Source organism: Pomacea canaliculata, linkage group LG11 (assembly GCF_003073045.1).
Source record: "Pomacea canaliculata isolate SZHN2017 linkage group LG11, ASM307304v1, whole genome shotgun sequence".
NCBI lineage: Eukaryota > Metazoa > Mollusca > Gastropoda > Architaenioglossa > Ampullariidae > Pomacea > Pomacea canaliculata.
In genome coordinates, this window is record NC_037600.1 from 8,883,713 (window position 1) to 8,905,812 (window position 22,100).

The 22,100-nt window shown below is 43.4% G+C and overlaps 1 protein-coding gene across 2 annotated transcripts; it reads left to right on the top strand.

Annotated features, from left to right (window-relative positions):
• Positions 1-216: 216 nt before the first annotated feature.
• On the top strand, positions 217-20,371 carry LOC112575645. Of its 2 annotated transcripts, none has more exons than XM_025257622.1 (10): positions 217-1,488; positions 1,890-2,240; positions 11,620-11,707; positions 12,513-12,664; positions 12,774-13,083; positions 14,021-14,110; positions 14,396-14,520; positions 15,098-15,702; positions 18,045-18,269; positions 18,749-20,371. In XM_025257622.1, exons 2-10 carry the CDS (start codon positions 2,114-2,116, stop codon positions 18,896-18,898), a joined length of 1,872 nt encoding a protein of 623 aa, XP_025113407.1. In that variant the 5' UTR covers positions 217-1,488; positions 1,890-2,113; the 3' UTR covers positions 18,899-20,371. The 2 variants fall into 2 exon arrangements, with proteins under 2 accessions (XP_025113407.1, XP_025113406.1); XM_025257621.1 differs by having other exon boundaries at positions 220-1,488; positions 18,027-18,269.
• Positions 20,372-22,100: the final 1,729 nt, after the last annotated feature.

Below are 22,100 nucleotides of genomic sequence, written 5' to 3' on the forward strand. Positions count from 1 at the left end.
TGTAATGTCTCTTGGAAAATAGACGAATTCTTCTTCTTCTTCTTCTTTTATTATTATTATTAGTAGTAGTAGTACAAAAATATTATCGAAAGAAGTCACTGGTAATCAAACATGTAGACTGGCCACGTCACCCACATCATGCAATCGCGAATAGTAAACAATCGTAAATGACAAGGGGCGTAATGTTTATGGCAGATCGGGTGCAATTTTACCCGTTTCAAAATATGTCGCTGGTTTTGTGCTCAGTGATGTGTGTTCTGTGTGAGTCTGCCTGCGTGCACGTCCGCAATAAAAGCGAGTGCACCGAGCTGACCACCCGAAGTTGCTTTTGACGACCTCCATCAAGAAAGAGCCAGCAACCCCACAGTCGTGGTTTTAATTATCGTCAGGGCAATGGTTTCATCGTTTGTTCCTTTTAGAATCACACCCATCTTGCAGTCCGTGCGTAAGAGAGAGTGTGCGTGTGTGTGCGTGTGTGTGCGTGCGCGCGCATCGATCATGTGACTAGCGGAGCTCTGTGACCAGTATTGATTCTACGGAAACTGTGGAATTATTTTCTCATTGAGTTAGCGATATACTGGAGTAAGTGCCGAACCAGATACACAACAAATAAATAACGATCCGGGAACGAGAGTAGGGAGAGAGAGAGAGAAAAGAGAAAATAAAACGTCTTGGTGTTCTTTATGTAAACCGAATGAGGCACACGCACTCACACGCACACACACATATAAAGGAGAGAGGAGCACCGAACAAGTTGTTTGACCTCGATCTACATCGCGATCGACTTCTTTTTTTTTTTTTTTAATATCGTTGTCGACAGCGTGTGCGCGTGGCGACCGCAGTGTTTGACTTCTTTGGGTCGTTTACACATCTATACCCCTTCCTAACACACACACACACCCGCTACCTACCCACCCGTCCCCCCGTCCACCCATCCACCCGTCCACCCGCCCATATCAGTGTCGGGTAGAGAGAAGGGCGATCGAAAGCGCCCTTACCTTGGCCGAAGAGTTATGCGCTCTCGGTGAATGACATCTCGCCAGAAATCGAAGAACCACGCCCTCCACCTCTCCGCGAGACGCAGGAGTGTCATCTGTCATGTTCGCTGGTGGGTGAGACTCGTTCGTCTGCCCGCTCGCTCGGCTTTGACCACTGATTTGTCGCCAGGGGTCGAGAAATGAGTTGAAGAGAGGATCATCGAGGAGCGCCAATGCTGAGGACGTTGGCCAGTTGAGTGTCGGTTAACCTCCAGGTTTTGTGGAGGGTTGGAGGTGTTGGGGGGATAGGGAGAAGAATGTTACCTGGGATTACACTTTCAGACCGAGGCAGAGGCAGACCGGTGCTTTGACGGCAGACGACAACCGGCACACCGCAGCTTTGAACAGATAAGGACTTCTTGGCTTTTTGACTTCTTTCAACTCTTGGCTTAACCCTGGACCAAGACGACTTGCTGTTAGTCACAACCAGAATGAACAAATGTGAATAGAGGTAAGAGACCTCTTTATCATTATTTCTCTCTTTGACGCTCACTCGCTTTTCCGTTTGAACAGAAGAAAGAAATTCATCAGAAAATCAGAAAATTTATTTGAAGAAGTTTCTTCCATGGTCGCGAAAATAATGACACAACATGTTTATATGTAATGTGACAAACAAAAATGGTATCATAAGAAAAAGACAGAGCTGTTGCTTACTGATTGCTACCTCAAATATAGTCACACACACACACACACACACACACACACACACACACACACACACACACACACACACACACACACACACACACACAAACAAATAAAATGTTTGTTTGAAGAGTTTTATCTGTTACAAGAAAAAAAGGAGTTCCAACTAAGAGATTATAATTTTCATTTCACAATACTCACACACAGGTTATACATTGTCATGAGGGTTTGAGAATAGAGTGGGCACCCGGACTGGTGGCGCCACACCGGCCACCCAACCACCCAGAACCCTGAGTGCCTCCACCTCTTCCATCGGTTTTATAATAACGGTGACCTTTGACTGAACGCAGCTCAGCTGCAGCGCCGTGACGTCGTCAGTGGTTGCGGCAAGCGGTTGATGACGTGGTCGATCTGCAGTACCAGAGGACACGATGTCGTTGTACGACAAGCTGGTGGAAGTGATCTCCAAGCCCCCAGAAAAGCGGCAGGACTTTGAAGTACAGCCTCTGTTGTCATGGTTCCGGAAAAGGACACAAATATTCGCGGAGCTCAAGACAGGTCAGTCTCGTGTTTCCTACTCTTACTTATTACTCACATTTTCAGGGGTTTTTATTGTCTTTATTTTGTTTAGAATTGTGTGTATACGCTACATTATTTGTAAACCTGTTTTCGTTAAGTGTAGCTGAACAGTTTGCAGGTAGAAATATAACGGTTCACTTGGGCAGTGCGGAGTAGAATCAGGTTTTCAATGCCATGTCCTGTCAAGGTCCCGGAAATCTTTTGTCCTGTCGGCGGTTATTTTGAAGTCCCGAAACTCTACTTACCCTGCAGCTATGTACAAATAAGTCTTTCACAACATTCCTTCAAACGGTCATGCGGTGTTCCCTTACATTTGAATGCTGTATTTACCACCAGACATTGTTGATGTTTGAGCTCTCTGGGAAATGGCCACAAGAGGCAATGGCAACAGTCTTGCTTCTTGTACACCTTGTGAATACACAGAGGGAAAGAGAGAAATTTCATAATCTGATCACAGAATCACAATGTGGATGAAGTCAAGTACATATGAGTTGTAATGCAGTTTGTGACAGCTGACTACAAGTACATGTAATAATGCAGCTGGGTGTTTGAAGCACATTAGAGTAGAGAGCCGAGTGGTTGCACCTCTGACATCCGAACCCGGATGACGCGCCGGTAGGACACCCGTGTGACGTAGCAAACGCCCTCCCCCTCATACTCTGTCGACTTTAATGTCCGAAAATTGGTGCCTGGCTCTATAAAGGGTTGGGGAAAGGTAAAGCAGTGAGATGGAAAGGATCCTGTCATCACCCTAAAAAACAAAAAATAAAAATTTAAAAAAAAAATAAAAATTAAAAAAAAAAAAAATAATTAAAAAGCTGGTCCCGAAAAAAAGGGGATTTCTACACCTTACTATACCCCTCTAACGACCTGCAAAAAAAGAAGTGAGGGACTAAGCTTTACTTCTAGCATAGCGTGAATGTATATTGCTGTACGTGTGGACGTGTTATTTGGGATAGAGAGAAGACAAAGTGTTTCAGGCTACACAACAAACACCTCATCTGAGGTTTATCGTCTGCTGTGGGAAAACATCCAGTCATTTGAATTTCTGAAAGAACAAACCGAATGCAGTTAATGCCTCGCACTCAAAATCGCAAACAGAAAAACGATTTTCAAGAAATTTAATGAAAACGCCCTCGGTTGACCTGTGACCTGTTCCCTGGTCAGAAGCCGCCGCGTGCTAAATATAGCGACTGACGTCACGTTGGTGAGCCAGCAAACTGCCGGAGCTTGACGCTAAGCCAGTGATGTGAGCAAGAATGCCGAGAAAATATCACATGTTGTTGGACATGGAACGCTTTGTGTTTGTTCATTGACCCATTACATCTTTTCATCTCAGTCTGGACAGTCGACACAAATGCTGGCGTGAGGTATTTCGCGCTTGTCATGCGTGAGTCCGGTACCTTTTCCTCCTTCGTGGTTTTTTTTTTCAGTCTGCCTTCATGCATGTGTGTGTGTTTTTGCACTACATGTGTGCAAAGTCACAAAGTTTCTTCTATCCTAATCAAACTTGTGCATTGCTCCTTTCGTAGGCACAAGCTCGGTGACGACTCATGGTTTCAGAATTTTGCTCCAAAGCAACTTTATTGTCATGTTTGTGTTACCGATAATAAGATGCGATACCGGTGATTCCAAAAAACAAAAAAACAGTATAGAACAAATCAGAGCAAAGTTTTTTTTAAGCGACATCACTGGGAGTTAGTGGGTCTCTTTGTGTCGTCTGCTCATTCAATATGGTCAAAGGTCTGGTGGGGTGAAAAAAAAATTCTAATTTACAACCAACATTATGGACAGAAAAAGTCAACATTCTCTCTCTCTCTGTGTCTCACACATACACATGGATTTAACATGATACGTTTACATTATCAAAGCCTCAGCCAATAGTTGAGATCATGTGTCAATCATGCAGATGAGTACAAACGTGACGTCACAAGTTTGATCTTTCTCTGTCTGTGCATGGCGATGTTTGTAGGCCTGTATCTCGAGAACAGAAAGAAAGTTTTTCCTCCCAGATTTTAGGCAAATATTATTTGACATCTTTATCCACCACTCAACAAAATATTTTACCCCACTAGACCTTTCATGACCTTCTGAATCGCACACGTTGTTGAACACGTGACTACGTTTGCATGATAGTCATCTGCGAGCCTCGCCAGCCGTGCTGTGCTCCTCATGGCTTAGAAAGCAACGGGTCTCTGACCTTTTTTCTCTTTCCCTTTTTTTTTTTTTTTGTGTGTGTGTGTGACTTACACGACCTGCATAGCCGAGTAAATGCACGGTTATGGTTTGCTTATTGGCGTTTGAGGGACAACGGGGACAATGAAGACAAGGGTGGAAGTGGGCCCCGATTCACAAGAGGCATGTTCAGAGGGCGATCTTGAGCCCCGACAGGCCTTTCAGTCAAGTGCATGAGGCCACAGCTGACGACTGCGACGTTTTGTGGTTTGTGTCACGTGACACGAAGTTGAGGATTTCTTTTCCTCTTTTTTTCTCTCTCTCTCTCATAATTCTGCTCTGGTCGGTTTATATCTGCTGTAAGGAAATCTATGGCTTGTTCGCTGATTTAGTTTTTCTCCTGTTATTGAGGTTATTATATTACTGATGGCAAAGTGTGATGGTAACTCAGACAGAAGCAAACGTGAGTGAGAGAGAGAGAGAAAGAAAGAGAAAGAGGGTTTTGACTTGACTTCTTTCTACAGTGATCACGGTTACCGGTAATATTACACCCTTACATCCAAGCACCTGCTGCGTTTCCCTCTGCAAACCGCTTGCATGGAAAACAAAGACCTACCCCACAAGTTGAGGAGTTTGTTTGAAGGTTGTACAATCGAGAATCATTGTTAAAACAAAAAAAATAATAATATGGTATGGTGAGAAGCTGAAGCTGCCAGCTCCACAAACAATCCCTTCTTTTCTTTCTCTCCTGCCATTTTCCCTCCCAAATAGCAATGTTTTGTGTCTGCAGGGTTCGTTGTTCTAACTGACCGCAGAACTTCAAATCTGCGTGCCTTGCGAGAACAAGGCCATCAATGGCGAGTTCACTGTTTTAGAGAATTCTCAGTGAGATGTGTCTAAACTGGTGTTTAGGTTATGTTGTTGGTGGATGAAATGTCCCATTCTGCCTCAGGACAGCGACTTACCCTCGTTTTGTATCTACCGCCGTGAAATTGAGAGTGAAAGACAAAAGAGATGGACATCGCTTGTCGTTGTTGTGGACAGAGAAACATCTATTACCACACATCGCTGGCATATTTATCTAAATTCGAAACTATTGTCAAAAAATGTTAAGTATTATTACATAAAAATTAGATAAGGAACACACATACACTCGCGATGACCACGTAACCAACCCCCTAGCCCCCTTTCCTAATATTTTAACAATGCGCTAATAATAGTAGAGGCGGGTTGACGCTCTCCTCTCTCTATATATATATAAAACATTATAAATCAAGGAGACGAGGGACACGCTAACACACACACAGATCAATGCCTATCACTCAATGTATCGGGGACATTTGGCAGTCTCCCGCTGACGTCACAATGGCACGTGACAGTGAGGTGGACTCACTCGGTTGGTCGTCTAGTGACTACCCGAGGTGCAGCGGTGCCAGAAATGCTGTTTAAAATGGCGATCATTGCTAATCAATATGTCAAACTCTTTTGAGAAGAGTTTTAAAAGCTGCGTTTCCATAGCTACACGGATATCTTCTTCCACCCAAATGGCGCGGTAAAGCTCGATTTCCTTGAAACATTTATGTGGCGGATAGATTCCGTTATCCGAACCAGCACCGTGAAGTAAGCTTTTTATCCCAGTAACACTACTATGGTGTCTGAAATATAGTGTTTCCCGACATGCATCACTACGTCAGAAAAGAGAATTCATCAAAATGAAATTGGTTTTATGTCTCTGTGTGTCGACGGTCCTTTTCTGCCTCTTCACCATCCCCTCCACTCTTCCCACTTCCCCCCGCCACTCACTCCCGTTGTCTCTAATTCCATTTCTTCTGACAAGACAGTCTAACAGCTTCATGTCTATCATCAATCACGATAACTTTCGAAAACTTTTGACCTAAATTTCAACATCTACCCAAAGCTGTCATGTCGATGAAACCTACTTCAAATGTCGGTGCTCATTGAACTCTCCCTTCCTATTCAACTACCGGCCACTCCACCCCGGGTTCCTGACGCACGCACGTACACATATACACACACTTGCCCATGGCAAGAAAAAGCTTCTGATAAGTGCAACCCACCTACAATGCTACCAGACTATGTTTACCCCGGGTAAACACGATAACAAACAAGCATTAGTCAAGTTTCCACCTTCTCTCGATATTTTTTTGACGACGCTGGCTGGAAATGGCGACAAAACTATCAACACGTCTGTGTTCCCCTCATGGCCATCCCGCAGTTTTTATTGGTAGTCCATGTCTGTGTATGTAGGGAACATGTGGGGAATATGTGGGGTGTCACATGGTCACACGGACATATCATATGAGAGAAGAATCATTGAGTAGGGATGGCACAGACGACTGTCACGATACTGTAGTCTTGTGTTTTGGTGAGATGTGTCAGATGTAACAAAAGATATTATTGGCGAGGGTGTTGCTATTGTAGAAAGATCTCGCCTCCCTGTACAGTCCACCATGTATACTCTGTCTTGCTTTAAATCTTGTTTTGTCTCGTGACACGATGGACCTTACAACGAGGATTGTTTTTTTTTTTTTAAATTAGTGGAAGTGATTTTGATTGGCGGAGGGAGGTTTACAAAGCTAAACTATGTTTTTCTCCTGAAAAAAAATGCTTTAGGATGCTAATATAATGCTCATTGGGAAATATATATCAAATCTACCTACTCACACTGTCCTACAAGCTGAATAAAAGTCGTTGAGAACTACTTTCCCCCTTTTTGACTGAGAGGTTTTCTACAACCTCTTTGTTCCTCCTTTCCGAGGATGAAGAAAACTTCATATGGCAGCTGATTCTTTAAAATTAAAGTTTATGTTACAATAATTCTTTTTTTAAACCTGATGTTTCAATGGACTTACTGGATCCTTCTAAGTCAGGGAAATAAAAGTCAGTTCTTGTTTCACATTTCCTGCTGTAAGAAGCATTGTGTGTGTTCAAACGGCCGATTTGTTATTTATTTATTTTGTTTCACATTTAATCAGTCATTAAAGACTGTCTATTATTCTCCTTGGTGTCAGTATTATGCAGTAGTTTCTTCCTGTCATAGCATCCAGATTTTAACCTCTTGTCGCTTGTCATCGCTTTGTGACCCACCTCCGGCTCCAAAGCCCTGTCACGTGATACATGCGTCTGCTGCCCATGAAAGCAAGGTACACAATATATAGATATATTTTTTTCCAAACACCATTGACGTCAAGGCCGACTCATGTTTAAGCAACACAGCACGTGGACTTCAAACAATCGGCCGGCAGTGTGTGTGTGTGCGCGCGTGCTCGCGCCGGCGTCAGCTTTGTCGTCAAGGAGCAGTTTATCACCTGGCAAGGTGTTCCGGGACGTGACCCCGATGGCGAGTTCTCATACCGGCAGGCGGAGGCCCAGTGGACGCAGCGACTTCCCTTTCACACAAAAGAACTCTTGTCCTCCCAGCTTAGCCAGCGCGACCTCTGGAATCTGGTTGCTAGGGAACCCACGTGGTGGACGAGTTGGCGACCTTTGACCCGGACGAGCCATGCGCTTTGTCGTGTTTAGAGGACTAAAGACATTCCTTTTCTTTAGACTGATAGGAGTGAAAATGTTAATATGTTTACAATACATACAACTATGGTAATCCACAAGGGACATTCCTGTGTGTGTGTGTGAATGTACAGCGCATAGAGCTACCTGTGGTAGATGATCATTATAAACCATCTGTTGTTGCTTTTATTATTATTATTTGCATTATGGTGTAAACATATCCATATTGTAAAATAACTTCTATCGCGTCTGTCCCTGCATGTCAAAGTTTCAAAGCTTGAGCCTCGCAAACAGAAGTTGGTATTAATTGTCCAGATTTTGGGGAAATTATTACTTAATGTCAATGGACTTAACACATTTATTATTTTTTTAAGTTGTTATTCTAGTAGGTCTTTAAGCCTGATATCCTTGTGGCTCACTTACCACAAAAGAAGACCTCGATCTTTACAGACTGCGTACACAACAATAGAATTTTTTTTTAATTTATTTTGTGGAACCTAGCGCTAAAAATACTTTGTAGACCTGACTTTTCTACACCGAAACAGCTCCAGGTACCCGAGAGCAAACAAAGCCATCGGTTTCTTGTTGTCGCCTTATAAATAAGTACGGGGGTCGTTCACGGCGTTGGCGTCGACTTCTCCATCGATTTTAAGCTCTACTTCTCATCGTCTTGACCTTCTCTAGCTCAGTGTTTTTGCTCCTAATTAGTGTGCGGGTGAGTACATGCTTTCCGCAACCGCCGACCCGCCAGCCAACTCGGTGACCCTTACCTCATTTCCACCATAGGTGTGCATTTTTTTTTAATTTTATATTTTGATAATGGCGCTGAATGGTGGTGGGAAAGGGTGCTGATTTAAAGGAAAAGCCAAGCTTAGTTGAAATGACATACACTGATGTTCTGTTTCTCTTTAAATAATGTAAAACAATCGCGTTTAAGATACGGGTGTGTGGCGGTACAAGCAGGCCGCCATGTTTTGTTGTCAAGTGACATTATCAAACCTATTCGGCGCGAGTGTTTTACTTTCAGTAAACATAACTTGATTAGAGATTCTATCCCTTCTTTTAATAACTAGTTACCTGTGAACCCAAATGGCTGTCAAAGGCAGTTAGCATTCTTGAGCTTGATGGGAAAAAAGGAACCTCCCCCCTACAAAAAGAAAACCTACCACTTCAAAACGGAGTATAATTTTTACAAAGGTACTGCGAATTGTTTGTAGTTTCTTTTTTCAACTTTCCCACCAGATCGAGAAGTTTCCGCTTTCTGAATGTTTTTTTCGTTAAACAAGAATGATTAGTGCTCACTACAGTGAGAAAGGAAAGAGGTGGAAAGTGATAAAGACCGAGAAAGAAAATCATGAGGGGAGCTGGAGACACAAACATGAGGGGATCGACAGACACAGGTAGACAGAAACGCAAACAGGAGGGGAGCAACACAGACAGGTAAACAGAAACACAGACAAACATAAAGACAAGGACAGGTAGGGTTGCTGAACGGATCAACTTTGATTCTCCGATCTCCCCCCGCACTTGTACAGACATCAAGACTTGGTGATAAACATTTAGAAACATCGCAACTCGCCCCACCGTCTGTGATTGACAGACCCTTGTGTCCATGCGTTGCCAGTGGTTAAAGTTGCTCAAATAAGTGATCGGAGGGCAAACATGTCTTTCTAAGCGCACAGGTCAAGAGCAGGTAGCGGGTACATTACAAAGCTATTTCAGCGGAAACAGGAGTGTCTACCCAGCGAGGCCAGTCTCGGATATCTCAACGTTCCCCTTCTTACCTCCGCTACAAAAATCTAAACACAAAAAAAACCCTTCACCCTTCACTTGTTTTGAAGTGAAGTTTTGTTGGCACCATAGAAATCAAGAAGACGACCGTGGACAGCTATACGCGTGCCGCAAACACGTGAATGTGCTTTGCCTCGACGAACAAAATATTTACCTGGGGGAAAGAATGAGAACACGGCTTTGATTCTTTCTTCCCTTGCAACGACTCTCAACCTTTGTGTGTGAAAGTTGACTACGTCAGCTGACGATTCATGGTGGAAAGGGCAAGAAGCCAAGATCCCGGAGAGAGAGAAAGACAGAGGGAGCGGGGGTGAGGGAGAGAGAGAGAGACAGAGGGTGAGGGGGGGAGAGAGACGGAGGGAGCGGGAGTGAGGGGGGGGGGAGAGAGACGGAGGGTGCGGAGGTAAGGGGGAGAGAGACAGAGAGCGAGGAGAGTGAATGGAGAGAGTCACTGAGTACTTTGTAACATGTTCGTTGTCGTGTCTGTGGTGAAGTCGTTGGCTTGACCAGGGAAGACAGCGAAAACAAACCAGTGACCTGCGCTGCTACCATTCTATCTGCACCCCTGTATTCTATTATTCTATAATTAAAGTTAGATATTCCCATAGAATCTCGGAGCTAAAGAAAAGAAAGACAAATATACGCTTCTGTGATTTGTGTGTGTGTTGTGGAGGATGGTTGTGCTCACGCATGTATACAATAAAATTACAAAACAACTGAATATCGCAACTCCTTAGAGATGCAAGACATTATACATAAACAAAACAAAGACAGACCTTACATAACTCACCATAGTGGGTGTGGAATGGTGTGTATGTGTGTGTGCGTAAGTGTCTGAGAGTGTGTGTGAGAGACTAGATCAGCATGACTCAGACTGGAGAGAGCACGTGACCAACTCCTCCCACATCCCGTGCTACTCTACATTTCCCCACAAGTTCCATGTCACCCTCCCTGTCCCACAACCCTGAACACTCAGTGAAGTTTAGCCTCATAATTACAGGTAAGCAAAAGCATGTCCAATGTCGCAAACAATAAATTAAGTTAACGGTGGTGAAATTTTCTTGTCTAATGGCTGTCAGTCGGAGGGAACAAGGTGCGTGTTGTTTCTCTAGCGTGTGACTGAGTAGAAACTACTCACGCCACAGCACTAAAAATGTCAGGATGGAAATGGGATCTCAGTTAAAATAATATCACCAGAGAGCTTCCACAACAGGTTTTAGTCCAGCCATTAGGGTCGTCAGCGGTTCAGCCACCTCAGTAGTTGACCCATTATGCAAATGTCACAACAAACCGACAATCAAGATACAGAGAAATAATTTTTTTTTAAAAAGTGCGCGCACAAAGGACTCTTGAGTCCGAAACCTTGGCTGAGGTAGCTTACAGGTCATTTACATAGTTAATTAGCGAGGTCATTTCACGAAGAAGTTTGAAAATAAAATATCGTGAGAACTGTCTGACGTATTCGGAGCCAGGTGAAGAAAACATCTCGTCAGCATTCATTGTATTTTATTTATTGAAGAGAAAAGTGCTGCCGGGCTTTGGACAGAATTTCGGCTTGAACTCCTGACAAACCCGCTTCATTAGGACCAGACGACAATAAAAAGAACGAGCTCAACTCTTCAACCCATAATTCCTCCAATCAAATGCGCTGACAAACACGTTCTTTCCCGAGCGTGACTGTGACGAGTTCATGACAGGCTAGTAGTTTGACGTCACACGATGACGCCATTTTCAGCCCATTGTGTGGTCCACCGGAACCAATATTTACACAGCTGGAAAATAAATATGTGTGTGTGCGTGCGTGCGTGCGTGCGTGCGTGCGTGCGTGCGTGTGTGTGTGTGTGTGTGTGTGTTTGTTTTGCAGAATTACTCAAAGACATCGTTCGGAACTGCAAGTTTGGGACAAAGATGACTGACGACATGATCATCAAACAAGGAGACCCAGGGGACTGGTAATCATCTTGTTTTGAATTATGTCCCCTTCCCTTCCTTTCCTCCAGCATTTTGATGAAAATACCCCGATAATACCCCGATAATACCCCGATAATACCCAGTAGCAATCATCCGGGCTCACTTTTCAGAAGGTTCAAACTCGCCCGCGTACTTGAATGGGGGAAATAAGTCCTGTCCACCCAGCTGAAGGGCACTTAAGTACGGGTGAACGTCTGCACTTCCGAACATTGGAGAGAAGGAGAGAGGGTAAACAGTTGACATGTGTAAACAATTACATTTTGTAACCTAGCAAAGTAATTAACCTGAGTATATAACCGAATGAATGGAGATAATAGACAGCAAACAAAGATTGAACAAGGTCAAACAACAGGCTAGCCCTTGGGTTTAAAGAGTGCTGGCAAGATGTGTACAAACAGTTACATTAAGACCAACAAAAAGAACTTACCAAGTACATATGTGACTGAAGGCATACAAACAGCGGACACAAGCAATAAAAACAACTGGCATAATTAGTAGGATTGCTGTTCAGCGTAGAAAACTCAGTGGTGGTTATGAGAAAACAGATAATTCTGCACAGAGAGTGGTTCTCAAGTTAATGAGTATTATGACTTTTAAATTATCTGTGGAACATGTTGACAGAGAGAAGTATCACAACAGAAATTATGACAGTTTTTGTAGTTAAGCGCCTGTTACATCTTTCATCACACATTTCACGTTTATCATCATTTTATCATCTAAAGGTAGTCTCAGTCCTTTCGTAGTCTTTTCTTACCAATACGTTCTGTCTTCTCCCTGTACGTCCAGTTTCTACGTGGTGCTGTCTGGCAAGGTCTCCATCTACATCTTGAACCAGGACCACGATGATGAGGAGGAGCGGGCGGAGCTGGCGTCTATTGTGCAGTACAAGGACGGGAGGCTGGACAGGGAGAAACTCGGAAACTACGTCACCACTCTCGGTCAGTCACATGTCACATACCTTGTACATACTGTAACCTTCACCTCAATAAACCTCTTGAAGTACTATAACCTTCTCACTACCTTTTCCATGGCCTTGACCCCGTGCAGGTGTGGGCTTCTCTTTTGGCGAGGTGGCGCTCATCGACGAGACGTGCGTGAGGACGGCGTCGATTGTGGCCGACGAAAGGACGGACCTGGTCATCGTGGACAAGGCTCTGTACACCAGGTCTGTCAAGGACATCATTGCCAAGGAATTTGAGGACAAGCGGGACTTCATCGCCCGGAGCAAGCTCTTCTCGTCCTGGGCACCCAAGTACCGCAAGCAGCTGGCCATGGCGCTGTACAAGGAGGTGTGGCCTTACGAGAGTACGTTGGTCCGCCAGAGCGAGGACGTCGAGTTCATGTACTTCATTCTGCAGTGAGTTCATTGAACGTTGTTCAACAGTTGAGCAAGATCCTTCTTCGTCTGGAGTGCGTTGCTTGGGTAGCTTAGTGGTTAGAGCACAGGCTTCTGAACCCGAAGACGATCACAGTAGATGTAAGTTCGATACCCATGTGACGAGGGTAGATTTACCACTCCCTTACCCCTCCCCCTATTTGATCCATCTATGTACCTGGCTCCCTGGGGGGCTGTGAAAGGTAGGGCAGATCAGAAGAAGAGATGAGTATCGCCTTCACGAAAAGCTGGTCCTAACACCCTAGGGCCATATTTAGGAAGCGAAGGTAAGTTATCGTCTTCAATAATTCATGGGCAAGAATCTTGTTTCCGAAGTTTATAAAGTGGCGTCCAGACTCCACGGGTATTGCTTTACCCCTGGTATTATTGGTCAGATTAAGGACGCCCTGAAGTAAAGCAAGATCCGTGAGGTCGTAACTATGGAAACATGACATTTTTCCCTGGTGTTTACATTTTGCCCACAGGTTACGACTTACCCTCGCTTCATAAATAAAGGAACTGGTCTCGAACACCTCTGTCCCTAATTATTTTAACACCGCGATATTACATTTACCCTGAGTGTATTTCTCCACATCATTCCATAGTAAATCCAGAATCTTTTCACCACGAAGCGAAGTTCCTCAGTTGTATCTTTAAAAAAAAAAAAAAAAAAGCAGGATTCTTTGCCCTGCGGTAAGTTATTAATACTGTCAACTTTATTCTAAGATAAAGAGAATTTTTTAAAATCAGATGTTTGTTCTGCAGTGAGATACTGCACGTCATTCTTAAAATATAAAATGAATGACCTTTCACCCAGTCTAGCCTTTAACTGTCAAAACACCCCAGAAGTCCAATCTGGTTTTGTGTTTTCGTCTGTCCGAGGACGTGCGCGTGTCAAGGTATATTATTTTGTCTTCAGGGGACAGGTGGAGATCCAGGTAGACCCGTCAAGTCATCCCGCCCAGTATCCCAAGATCTTTGCCGCTGCCCGTCAGAACGAAGTGGAGAAGTGAGTACTGTTCAAGCCTTTCTTCAGTCAAACTTTGCCCGGCACAGATGTGTGGTTTGGGGAAGGATACATTAATATGGTTTGGTAAACCCAATGGTTTGGCATGCGCCAACTCGTCCTGAGGAATATGGTCATGAGATAAATGCATGAGATAAACAAAACGTGACCCAGCTGTGGCTAGTAATTTACTGTGGGTTTACTGACTTGACGATGAATTTATAAAGTTCAGGTCAAAGCAGAGATAGAATTTTTGCTTGGTGTTTATGTCTAACATCTCACTTGCAGGTTGATTAAGAGGACCGACAAGCCACGACCGCAGCCATCTGAACTGCACTTCAGCAACAGCATCAAGAAACGAGACAACTTCAGAAGCATCCGCCTTTGCTACCTCGGGATAAACGAAAGAATAGGTAAATTTTCGAGGGTAGCTATAGTCTTCATCTCTCTCTCTCTCTCTCTCTCTCTCTCTCTCTCTCTCTCTCTCTCTTTTATTCGAGTAAATAAATGTTTAGTGGAATCAAAATCACTTGTACCCTCTGTATTCAAGCTGCTCAACTATAGATGAATTGTCAGTTGTGTGAGTTTAAATGAATGTGGGAGGATGTAGGTGTGTCTTACGAGTGGTCTAGAGTTAAGATTGTTTTTTTATGTTTTTTTTAACGGCTCGCCTTCTGATTTTTCCTTTTATTGCAAATAGAACTTTTTATTTTTGCAACGTTTGTAATTAGCACACTTCCCCAGTTTAATTACCAAATGGGACTCATAAATCAGGTCATTTGTCATTTTATTTGATTTATATAACCACTTAAAAGAAATCGTTAGCGTGAGAAGGGTTAAAAAAAATTAAAAGTGAGTTCGCGAGAGATGAGAAAATTTAATTTGTGCGGGTATGTGTCTTCAGGAGGAAAAATGATTACCCCTCTTTACGATAAGATTAGGAGAGGAGAAAACGTAGAGGAGAAAAACAACGCCATTTTCCTGTTGTAGGTGACACGGAAATGACGATGGAATTGCAGACGTACATGCAGACGGCAGTGTGCAAGGAGCAGACGGACGTGTTGGTGCTGGAGCGGAAGCACTACGACCGTCTGTTCGTCAAGCGCCACCAGCGCACCATCGAGGCCATGCGACAGGAGATCGGCGTCAAGCTGACCGCCCGCACGGCGCTGCTGTCCTGCAAGGAGGACATCGACTTCTTCGGCTACCTGGCCAAGATCATCGACGCCCTGAGTCGCCCACACCCTCCGCCCGCCCAGGAGCGCCTGGAACGTTCGGTGTCGGACGCCGAGAAGGAGTTCCTGAACCACAAGGGTCCGTTGATCGACCTTCACGGCCCCGGCAGCGTCTTCTACCTCATCAAGGTGCGCGAGGAGACGAAGCAGAGAGTTCGCTTCAACAAGCGCGAACGAGGGCCGGAACGTCAGAACGCGCTGAGGCACGTGACTGCTGGCGTCATCGCGGCAGCGCAGCAGCTGATGAACGGAGGAGGAGGTGGTGGGGCCGGCGAACACGATGGGCGACCGATGAGTGCGAGGGGTGAAAGGTCACTGGCCAAGCCACGGTCTTTCCGGGACATACGTAGCGCACACAGGGTAGGAAGGAAGACCAGTCCTGAATCTTCTTGCCAATGTGTCTTTCTTCTTCTTCTTTTGTGTGTGTGTTGGCTGCTTTCATCGGGATTGTTTCTCCGACGATCTGTCTGTTCCTTATTCTAAAAATAAGAGCAACGTGGTTTCACAAATGTTGGACTGAACTCATTTGACGACAGCAGGTTATGCGGTACTTGCACCCAGTTTAGTAGAATAGGAAGTGACGTCATGAATGTAGGTTTAAAAAAAAACACACACACACAAATATATTCAGCACGGTATGTGGTAATCTATCGCCCATAAGTTCTCAAGCATGAAATAATTCTTTCTAGTCGGCCTACCGCTTTTTTCTTCTTTCTCTCTCTCTCTCCTTCAGAAGTAAAATAACGCATTAAGGGAATGGCTAAGATTAGGTCGTAAAAGCGGACAGCTGAAAATGAATAATTTCTCTATGTGCTTGATTAAGCGAACACGATAAATAGAATTGTGTTGTGTGGAGAAAAAAATGACTTGTTTCCGAGGAGATTGAGTAAAGGGGAAAATATTCACATTAGAAACTGGAGGTGTGTTTAGAAAAGTCAAGAGAACATTTCATGATTAATGCATGCAAGGGGTGTATCAGTTATCAAAAGTCATTCGGTGCTGAGAGTGACATCAGAACTGGTCGCTGCGCCAGGTCATTATCTCGACCATGTCATGCATGAATGGTGTTCACAATGAGGTATACAACACTACTAGTCCGTTTTGTCGGCTATAAACTGTGACACCAGACAACCCTGTTTTATTCAATGAAATGCCTGGCCTTGCATTTAATACACTCCTTCTTTTTTATCGTTTTCTATAGCCGTACACAAACATCAATTCTACACCTTTAGTCTCCTTTGCCGAAAGAAAACACTTTTAAAGAACAAGCGCACAAACAATTTTATGGTTTTCTCTTCAATCGTTTTTTTTTTATTATCTGAAATTAATATGTTACAAACGTGTTAACTTGAATATTTCATGAAAAGAGTTCAGCTGTTTTGTTTGAAATGAACGATAGCTACCCTCTGATCACAGAAAAGAAACTCTGCATGAAGTGTTTGCGACATGTTTTATGTTGTCGCGTGTCATGGTACCCTGGTGCTGAATAATATGTAGCGTATGGACAGGATCACACAGAATACTACAGGTAATAAACATCACGACACCAACCCCAATCCCTCCGCTAAAAAGGTTTTTATAACTTTCCAACGCAAACAGAGCATAAGATCGTATCCTGCCTTCTTTCTATCGTCTGAACACTAAAAAGGCATTCAACGAGTGCAGATAATGTCCGTAGACAGAAAAAAAAAAGATACATATAAAAACGTGGAGCTGGGTTTATGTCTGTTAAACCAACCGACCGAAACTTGACAATTTTACAATCGCGCGGGTCGGTTCCGGAGCTAGCTGCGCGACAGCGGCAATGGAGAAAAGGTGTTCAGCCGTGCTGTTTCCCTGACGTCATCTTTGTACAAGCTACTCTTTGGACGAGCAGTTCTGAATGTTCGCCTATAGTTCGATGCGGCTCGTAAAGTGTCATTACACAGTTTACTAAAGAGTTCTATTTCAGTCTAGTTTGTTTGCCGTTTGAAATTCAGGATTCGCTGACATTTTGTGCATTTTCCTGTATTGTTTGGTCTTCCATTACACTGTTCAGTCTCTCTCTCTCTCCCTCTCTCTCTCTCTCTCGTAATCTCTCGCCATCTTGTATCTGATTTGCTCCCAATGAAAGTTTGAGTTTGAAGACAAAATGCGCGTGTTGTTTGATTGTCCTGCCTAAGACAGTTATAGATCGAAAGTTGATGTGTTAAAAGATACACGCTCATGTGGTCAGGGCACAGATGGAACCACTCGAGTTTTGCTAGATAACTCCGAAACAACCATCAAACAAATTTCTAGATATTTGCATCAAGTATTTCTAAAAACAGAAATGAAATGTACATTGTTGGAAACATAAAGAAGTGTCGGTATGTAAAATGTAACTCTATTGCAAATATCATTGATGTTTTATTTATCCATTTCTCCCTTGAAACAGACCAAAGGGTTTGCTCACTAAAAATGTCGAAATCTCTCCATCATAACTCTTCTTTCTTTTAAAACTTGAAGGTTGCATATGGTCATGTGGGTTTTTTTTTTACGTCATAATCTTAATGACGTAATAAAAATGTCATACAATGACGTACAAGGGCGATTTTCTTTTCTATTAAAATGGCGACGTTTAAATACGATGAAGACTAAGAGGCCCCTTTACAGCTTTGCTGATTCATGACTTTGCTCAGGAAAATTTGTGTTTGTTTATACAGACCCAGTGTTTCTTCCAGGCATCGTCAGACACCTCGCCATCGGCACCGGAAACAGACGAACCTGGTGACGCAGCCTCCGATTGGTACTCGGGTAGCCATAGCAACGGGCTGAGCGTCGAAAACCCCGAGGAGGAGGACGACGCCAGACTGAGTTTCCTGGAGGAGCGCATCCGAGCGTGGCTAAGGAAGGACAATCCACGGGCAGGACCACAGGTGGCGCAGCTGAGGCGACTGACGGCGCAGGTTTGTGTCACGTCACGTCACGTCACGTCACGTATCGTTCTGTCTAGTTGCAAACGTAACGGTACTAAGGACACGGTGCGTGGGCGGCGGGAGAGAGGACGGAAGACTCGGCCATTCAACTTAATAAACAAATAAATAAACCAAACTTTTAAGCAGTTCTTTTCAGAACGATACGTCTTTCTAATACTTCAAAGGTCAACAAGAGTGCAACATTTTTTCTCTATGATCGGGTTTGGTTATTTTAAAACAATATGATATAAGCCTTAGAATATCGGCATTCTCACCTGTTGCTCCAAAAGCAGAAAAAACTACTCTCTACAGAGAGAAGCTGTTACGCAGCGAGTATGGCTGAGCTTAGCAATGATGGGAGTCACGTGATAAACATCGCTCGTGTTTTCTTGTTTGTTGGTTGGTTGGGTGGCTCGTTTAATTAGTTTTGGTCTACTTTAAATGATGGCGTTTTCATTATATCACCCTAGGACATGGACTCGCAGCCTCGTCCTGGCAACAAGGTGGTCATCCGAAGAAGACGACGAGTGCCTGACACCGCTAGTCTGGACGGTACCCCGCGACCCAGGAAGGACGACAGCCGGACAGAACAGTACAAGATCCTCCTGGCCAAGTCATGACGCGCAGGTCATGTTAGTGACATGTCGTGACATCTCCATGACCTCAGCGGCCTCGTGGCTCATTAAGCTCATACCGTTCGCTCATCGTCAACTTGTCATCTCGTTCCTGCGTCACATTGGACATCAGCATCTGACGTTACAACTGATATCCGCCTCAGCCTCTCATTACAGCTGCTATGCAAGCAATGATGTGGAATTACCGACACGTCACATAAGAAAGGACTGCAATGGGTCACCGAGTACACCATGTCAGTGGGTCTGAGGACGAGTCTAGTGGCCTTGCCTTCTCTTGGATCACGCATTTGTATTCACAATGACAGCGGCCTTACAGGCTTTGGGCAATACTTTCTTACGAGTCATTTACTCTAGTTTTTATGGGTCTGAGGGAAGCGTCCTGAGGACATTATATACAGGGTACGCAGACACGTGGCATTAAGGCTAAGATGAGTTAAAAGCTCGGTACAAACATATGAACTAATGTGTACTGTCACTTAGTGAAGAGAGTGGTTACGCTATAATTAGTCAAGACGATCACGTGACCCCGTCATTCTACTATCTGCTCATGGTCGACTCAAAGCCATGAGTAAATTCAACGTATTGTAAATGTCCGCCTTTGAGAGTATCCGAATGTGAATGTTCCAGGTGATGGAGATGTTCTGTCTTTGCACGTGTGTGTTTGTGCGTGAGAGTGTTTGAGGGCTTGTGAAGACCTGTCTGTTCGTATGTGATTTTTGTCTTGGCTTGTATTCACGAAGGACGTTTATCTCACCTGTTAGTCTGGGATGAGTTCATCTGCTGCCTGTAAACAGCGTCTAAAACATCCCCTTGGTTAGACCTACCCAACCCTCCCTAACCCTCCCTTCTAGCGGGTATTGTATGGGATGAGGCCCAAGCCTACCTAAGCTCCTATTCACGAAGCCCGTTTACCCAACTTCTTAGTTACCTCGGTTGGGTAACTGCCTCCTGCAGGTAGCCACTAAAATTCTGTTTCCATGGCCACTTGGTACAAACCTCCTTCCAAGTGGGGGTCTATGGAACGATCTGGCCTGGTGGGTATCGTGTTTGAGCTAATACATCAGAAACGAACAGAATTTTTCGTGACTGGAAAAATATAATGGTACAAGTGTTAAGTAAGTATGGTTTCTGCTGACTAGCCTGACTTCATACTCTCAGATTAACAGAAGCCATAAAAAAACGAAATAGAATATCTCCGTCGATATTTGGTTCTTCGATTTTTTTTTCTCCCGACACTGAATTAGATCATTCACACCTTTTGTTTTCTTTCTTCCCTGCATGTAGGCTGGTACCAGATTCTCCCACCTCGTATAGATTAACAGGTTATGTGAACATTCTTCATGAATACTAGCTCCGGATAAAAAACGAAAAACAATTTTCAATGACTGTGATACGATGTCATTTATCGTAACGATTTCGTTACTGCGGTGATACGCAATAAATACATATTCGCATTTACCAGAAGAATATGAATTATTTATTCTAGTACATAGTATCATCGAGTGTGACTACCAGTAAATACTTGTTTTTAGTCTTTAATGTGATCAAACGAGCACTGATGTGATGGCAGGAAGAGAGCAGAGCCTTGTTGATAAAGATGCACGGCTAAAGGTCAAGTTGACTGTGACAACTGCTACATAACCTGCCCTACCTTGCCAAGCCCATGACAGAGGTCTTCAAAGAAGGTTCATCCCCCAGCGAAAATTTTATTATTGAAATGCTATTATCCTGTTATATTGCTGCTTCTAGGTAATAGAAACAATCAGGATGCATTTGGATTTGTTCATATTCCCAACCTGCTTATTATCCCTCTCTTTCTCAGTTTGCTTTTGTAGTCTGCAGACTGTGCTACTTTATTTATTTATTTTTATATTTTTTATTTATTATTATTTTATTTTATTTTATTTTTTTATTTTTTTTTTTTTTGTCAATCACATTGAGATCACTGCCAAGTAGGGAAGTGCACATATAGAACGTCATCGTCCTTATTATTTTTTCATTGAAAATGGCATCGTTAGTCAAAGCTCAGCTTGACAGTAAAAGAAAATCTGCTCGAAATGCTTGAAAAGAAGAGATAACAGTGAGAGTATCAAAAGAAAGTACGAGGGATTTAATGAAGACCGTGGTGTAGAAAGTAGGGGGTTGGGGGGAGAGAAATAATCATGTAGGTACGCTTAAGGGGAGAAAACTCGTGTTTTGTTCTTGATGCAGTTATTTTACGCTTACGTCCCCTCACTGCGAACGGTAGCGGGAACACTGAAGCCAGTAGAGCTGCAGAATATTGAAAAATTAAAAAAAAAAAAAAAAAAAAAAAAATTGCCTTAAGATTTAACCAGAAGATTTCACATCAAAAGCGATTATTAGGAAATCTGAGGAAAAGAAAACGTTCAATCCTTCAGCAAAATCCTATTGACTCCTCTTTCTTACTGTACCCTCTCTCAGAAATAAAACCTAACCAGAAAATAATCCCTAGAATGATTTTTCAGATATATTTATATAGATTTATCAAACATTATTCCCCAGTGACTGTTGATACAGTAACAAACAAGAGTTGTGCCGAACTTCACATTCCATTATTTTTAAGTTGATCATCAAGAAAGGCACTTTCTCTCATGACAGATTTTAGAATTACATATCATTATTAAGTAATAATAACATACCTTACAGATAGCAGCAAGGATTAACTGATGTATGTTTACTAGGGAATTATTCTTTTTAACATTGGTTGTGTATTTTTATTATTTAAAATTATTAAATGTATACAGGCCTACAAAAGAGGTCGAGTTGTTTTGTGTACAAAAGAACGCGCAAATGTCCAGACGTTTGTGGGAACACGAGTGACTGTGACAGATGATCATAATAAAAACGTAAATTTTGAGGGGTAGACAAGAAACTCCACGAACATACAGGCTACCCGTGGGCCGTTGCCTGTACTGAGTTGACTCAGTCAGGACAGTCAGTGCCAGCACGGATGTATAGCAAGTTCGTGGTGCCAGGCAGGCTGGGACATGTTGCAAAAATGTTAACACGCTGGTAAAACTACGGCTTGACCAAATATGGCAGGCTTAATTTTAAGTTGATAAATTTATCTAGTCCAATGATGTTATAAAAATAAAAATGGACCTTGAAAGTAAAAAGGCTCACCACCCTTGCCGTAAAATCAAGAGGAAGACTAGACCAGAGCTCG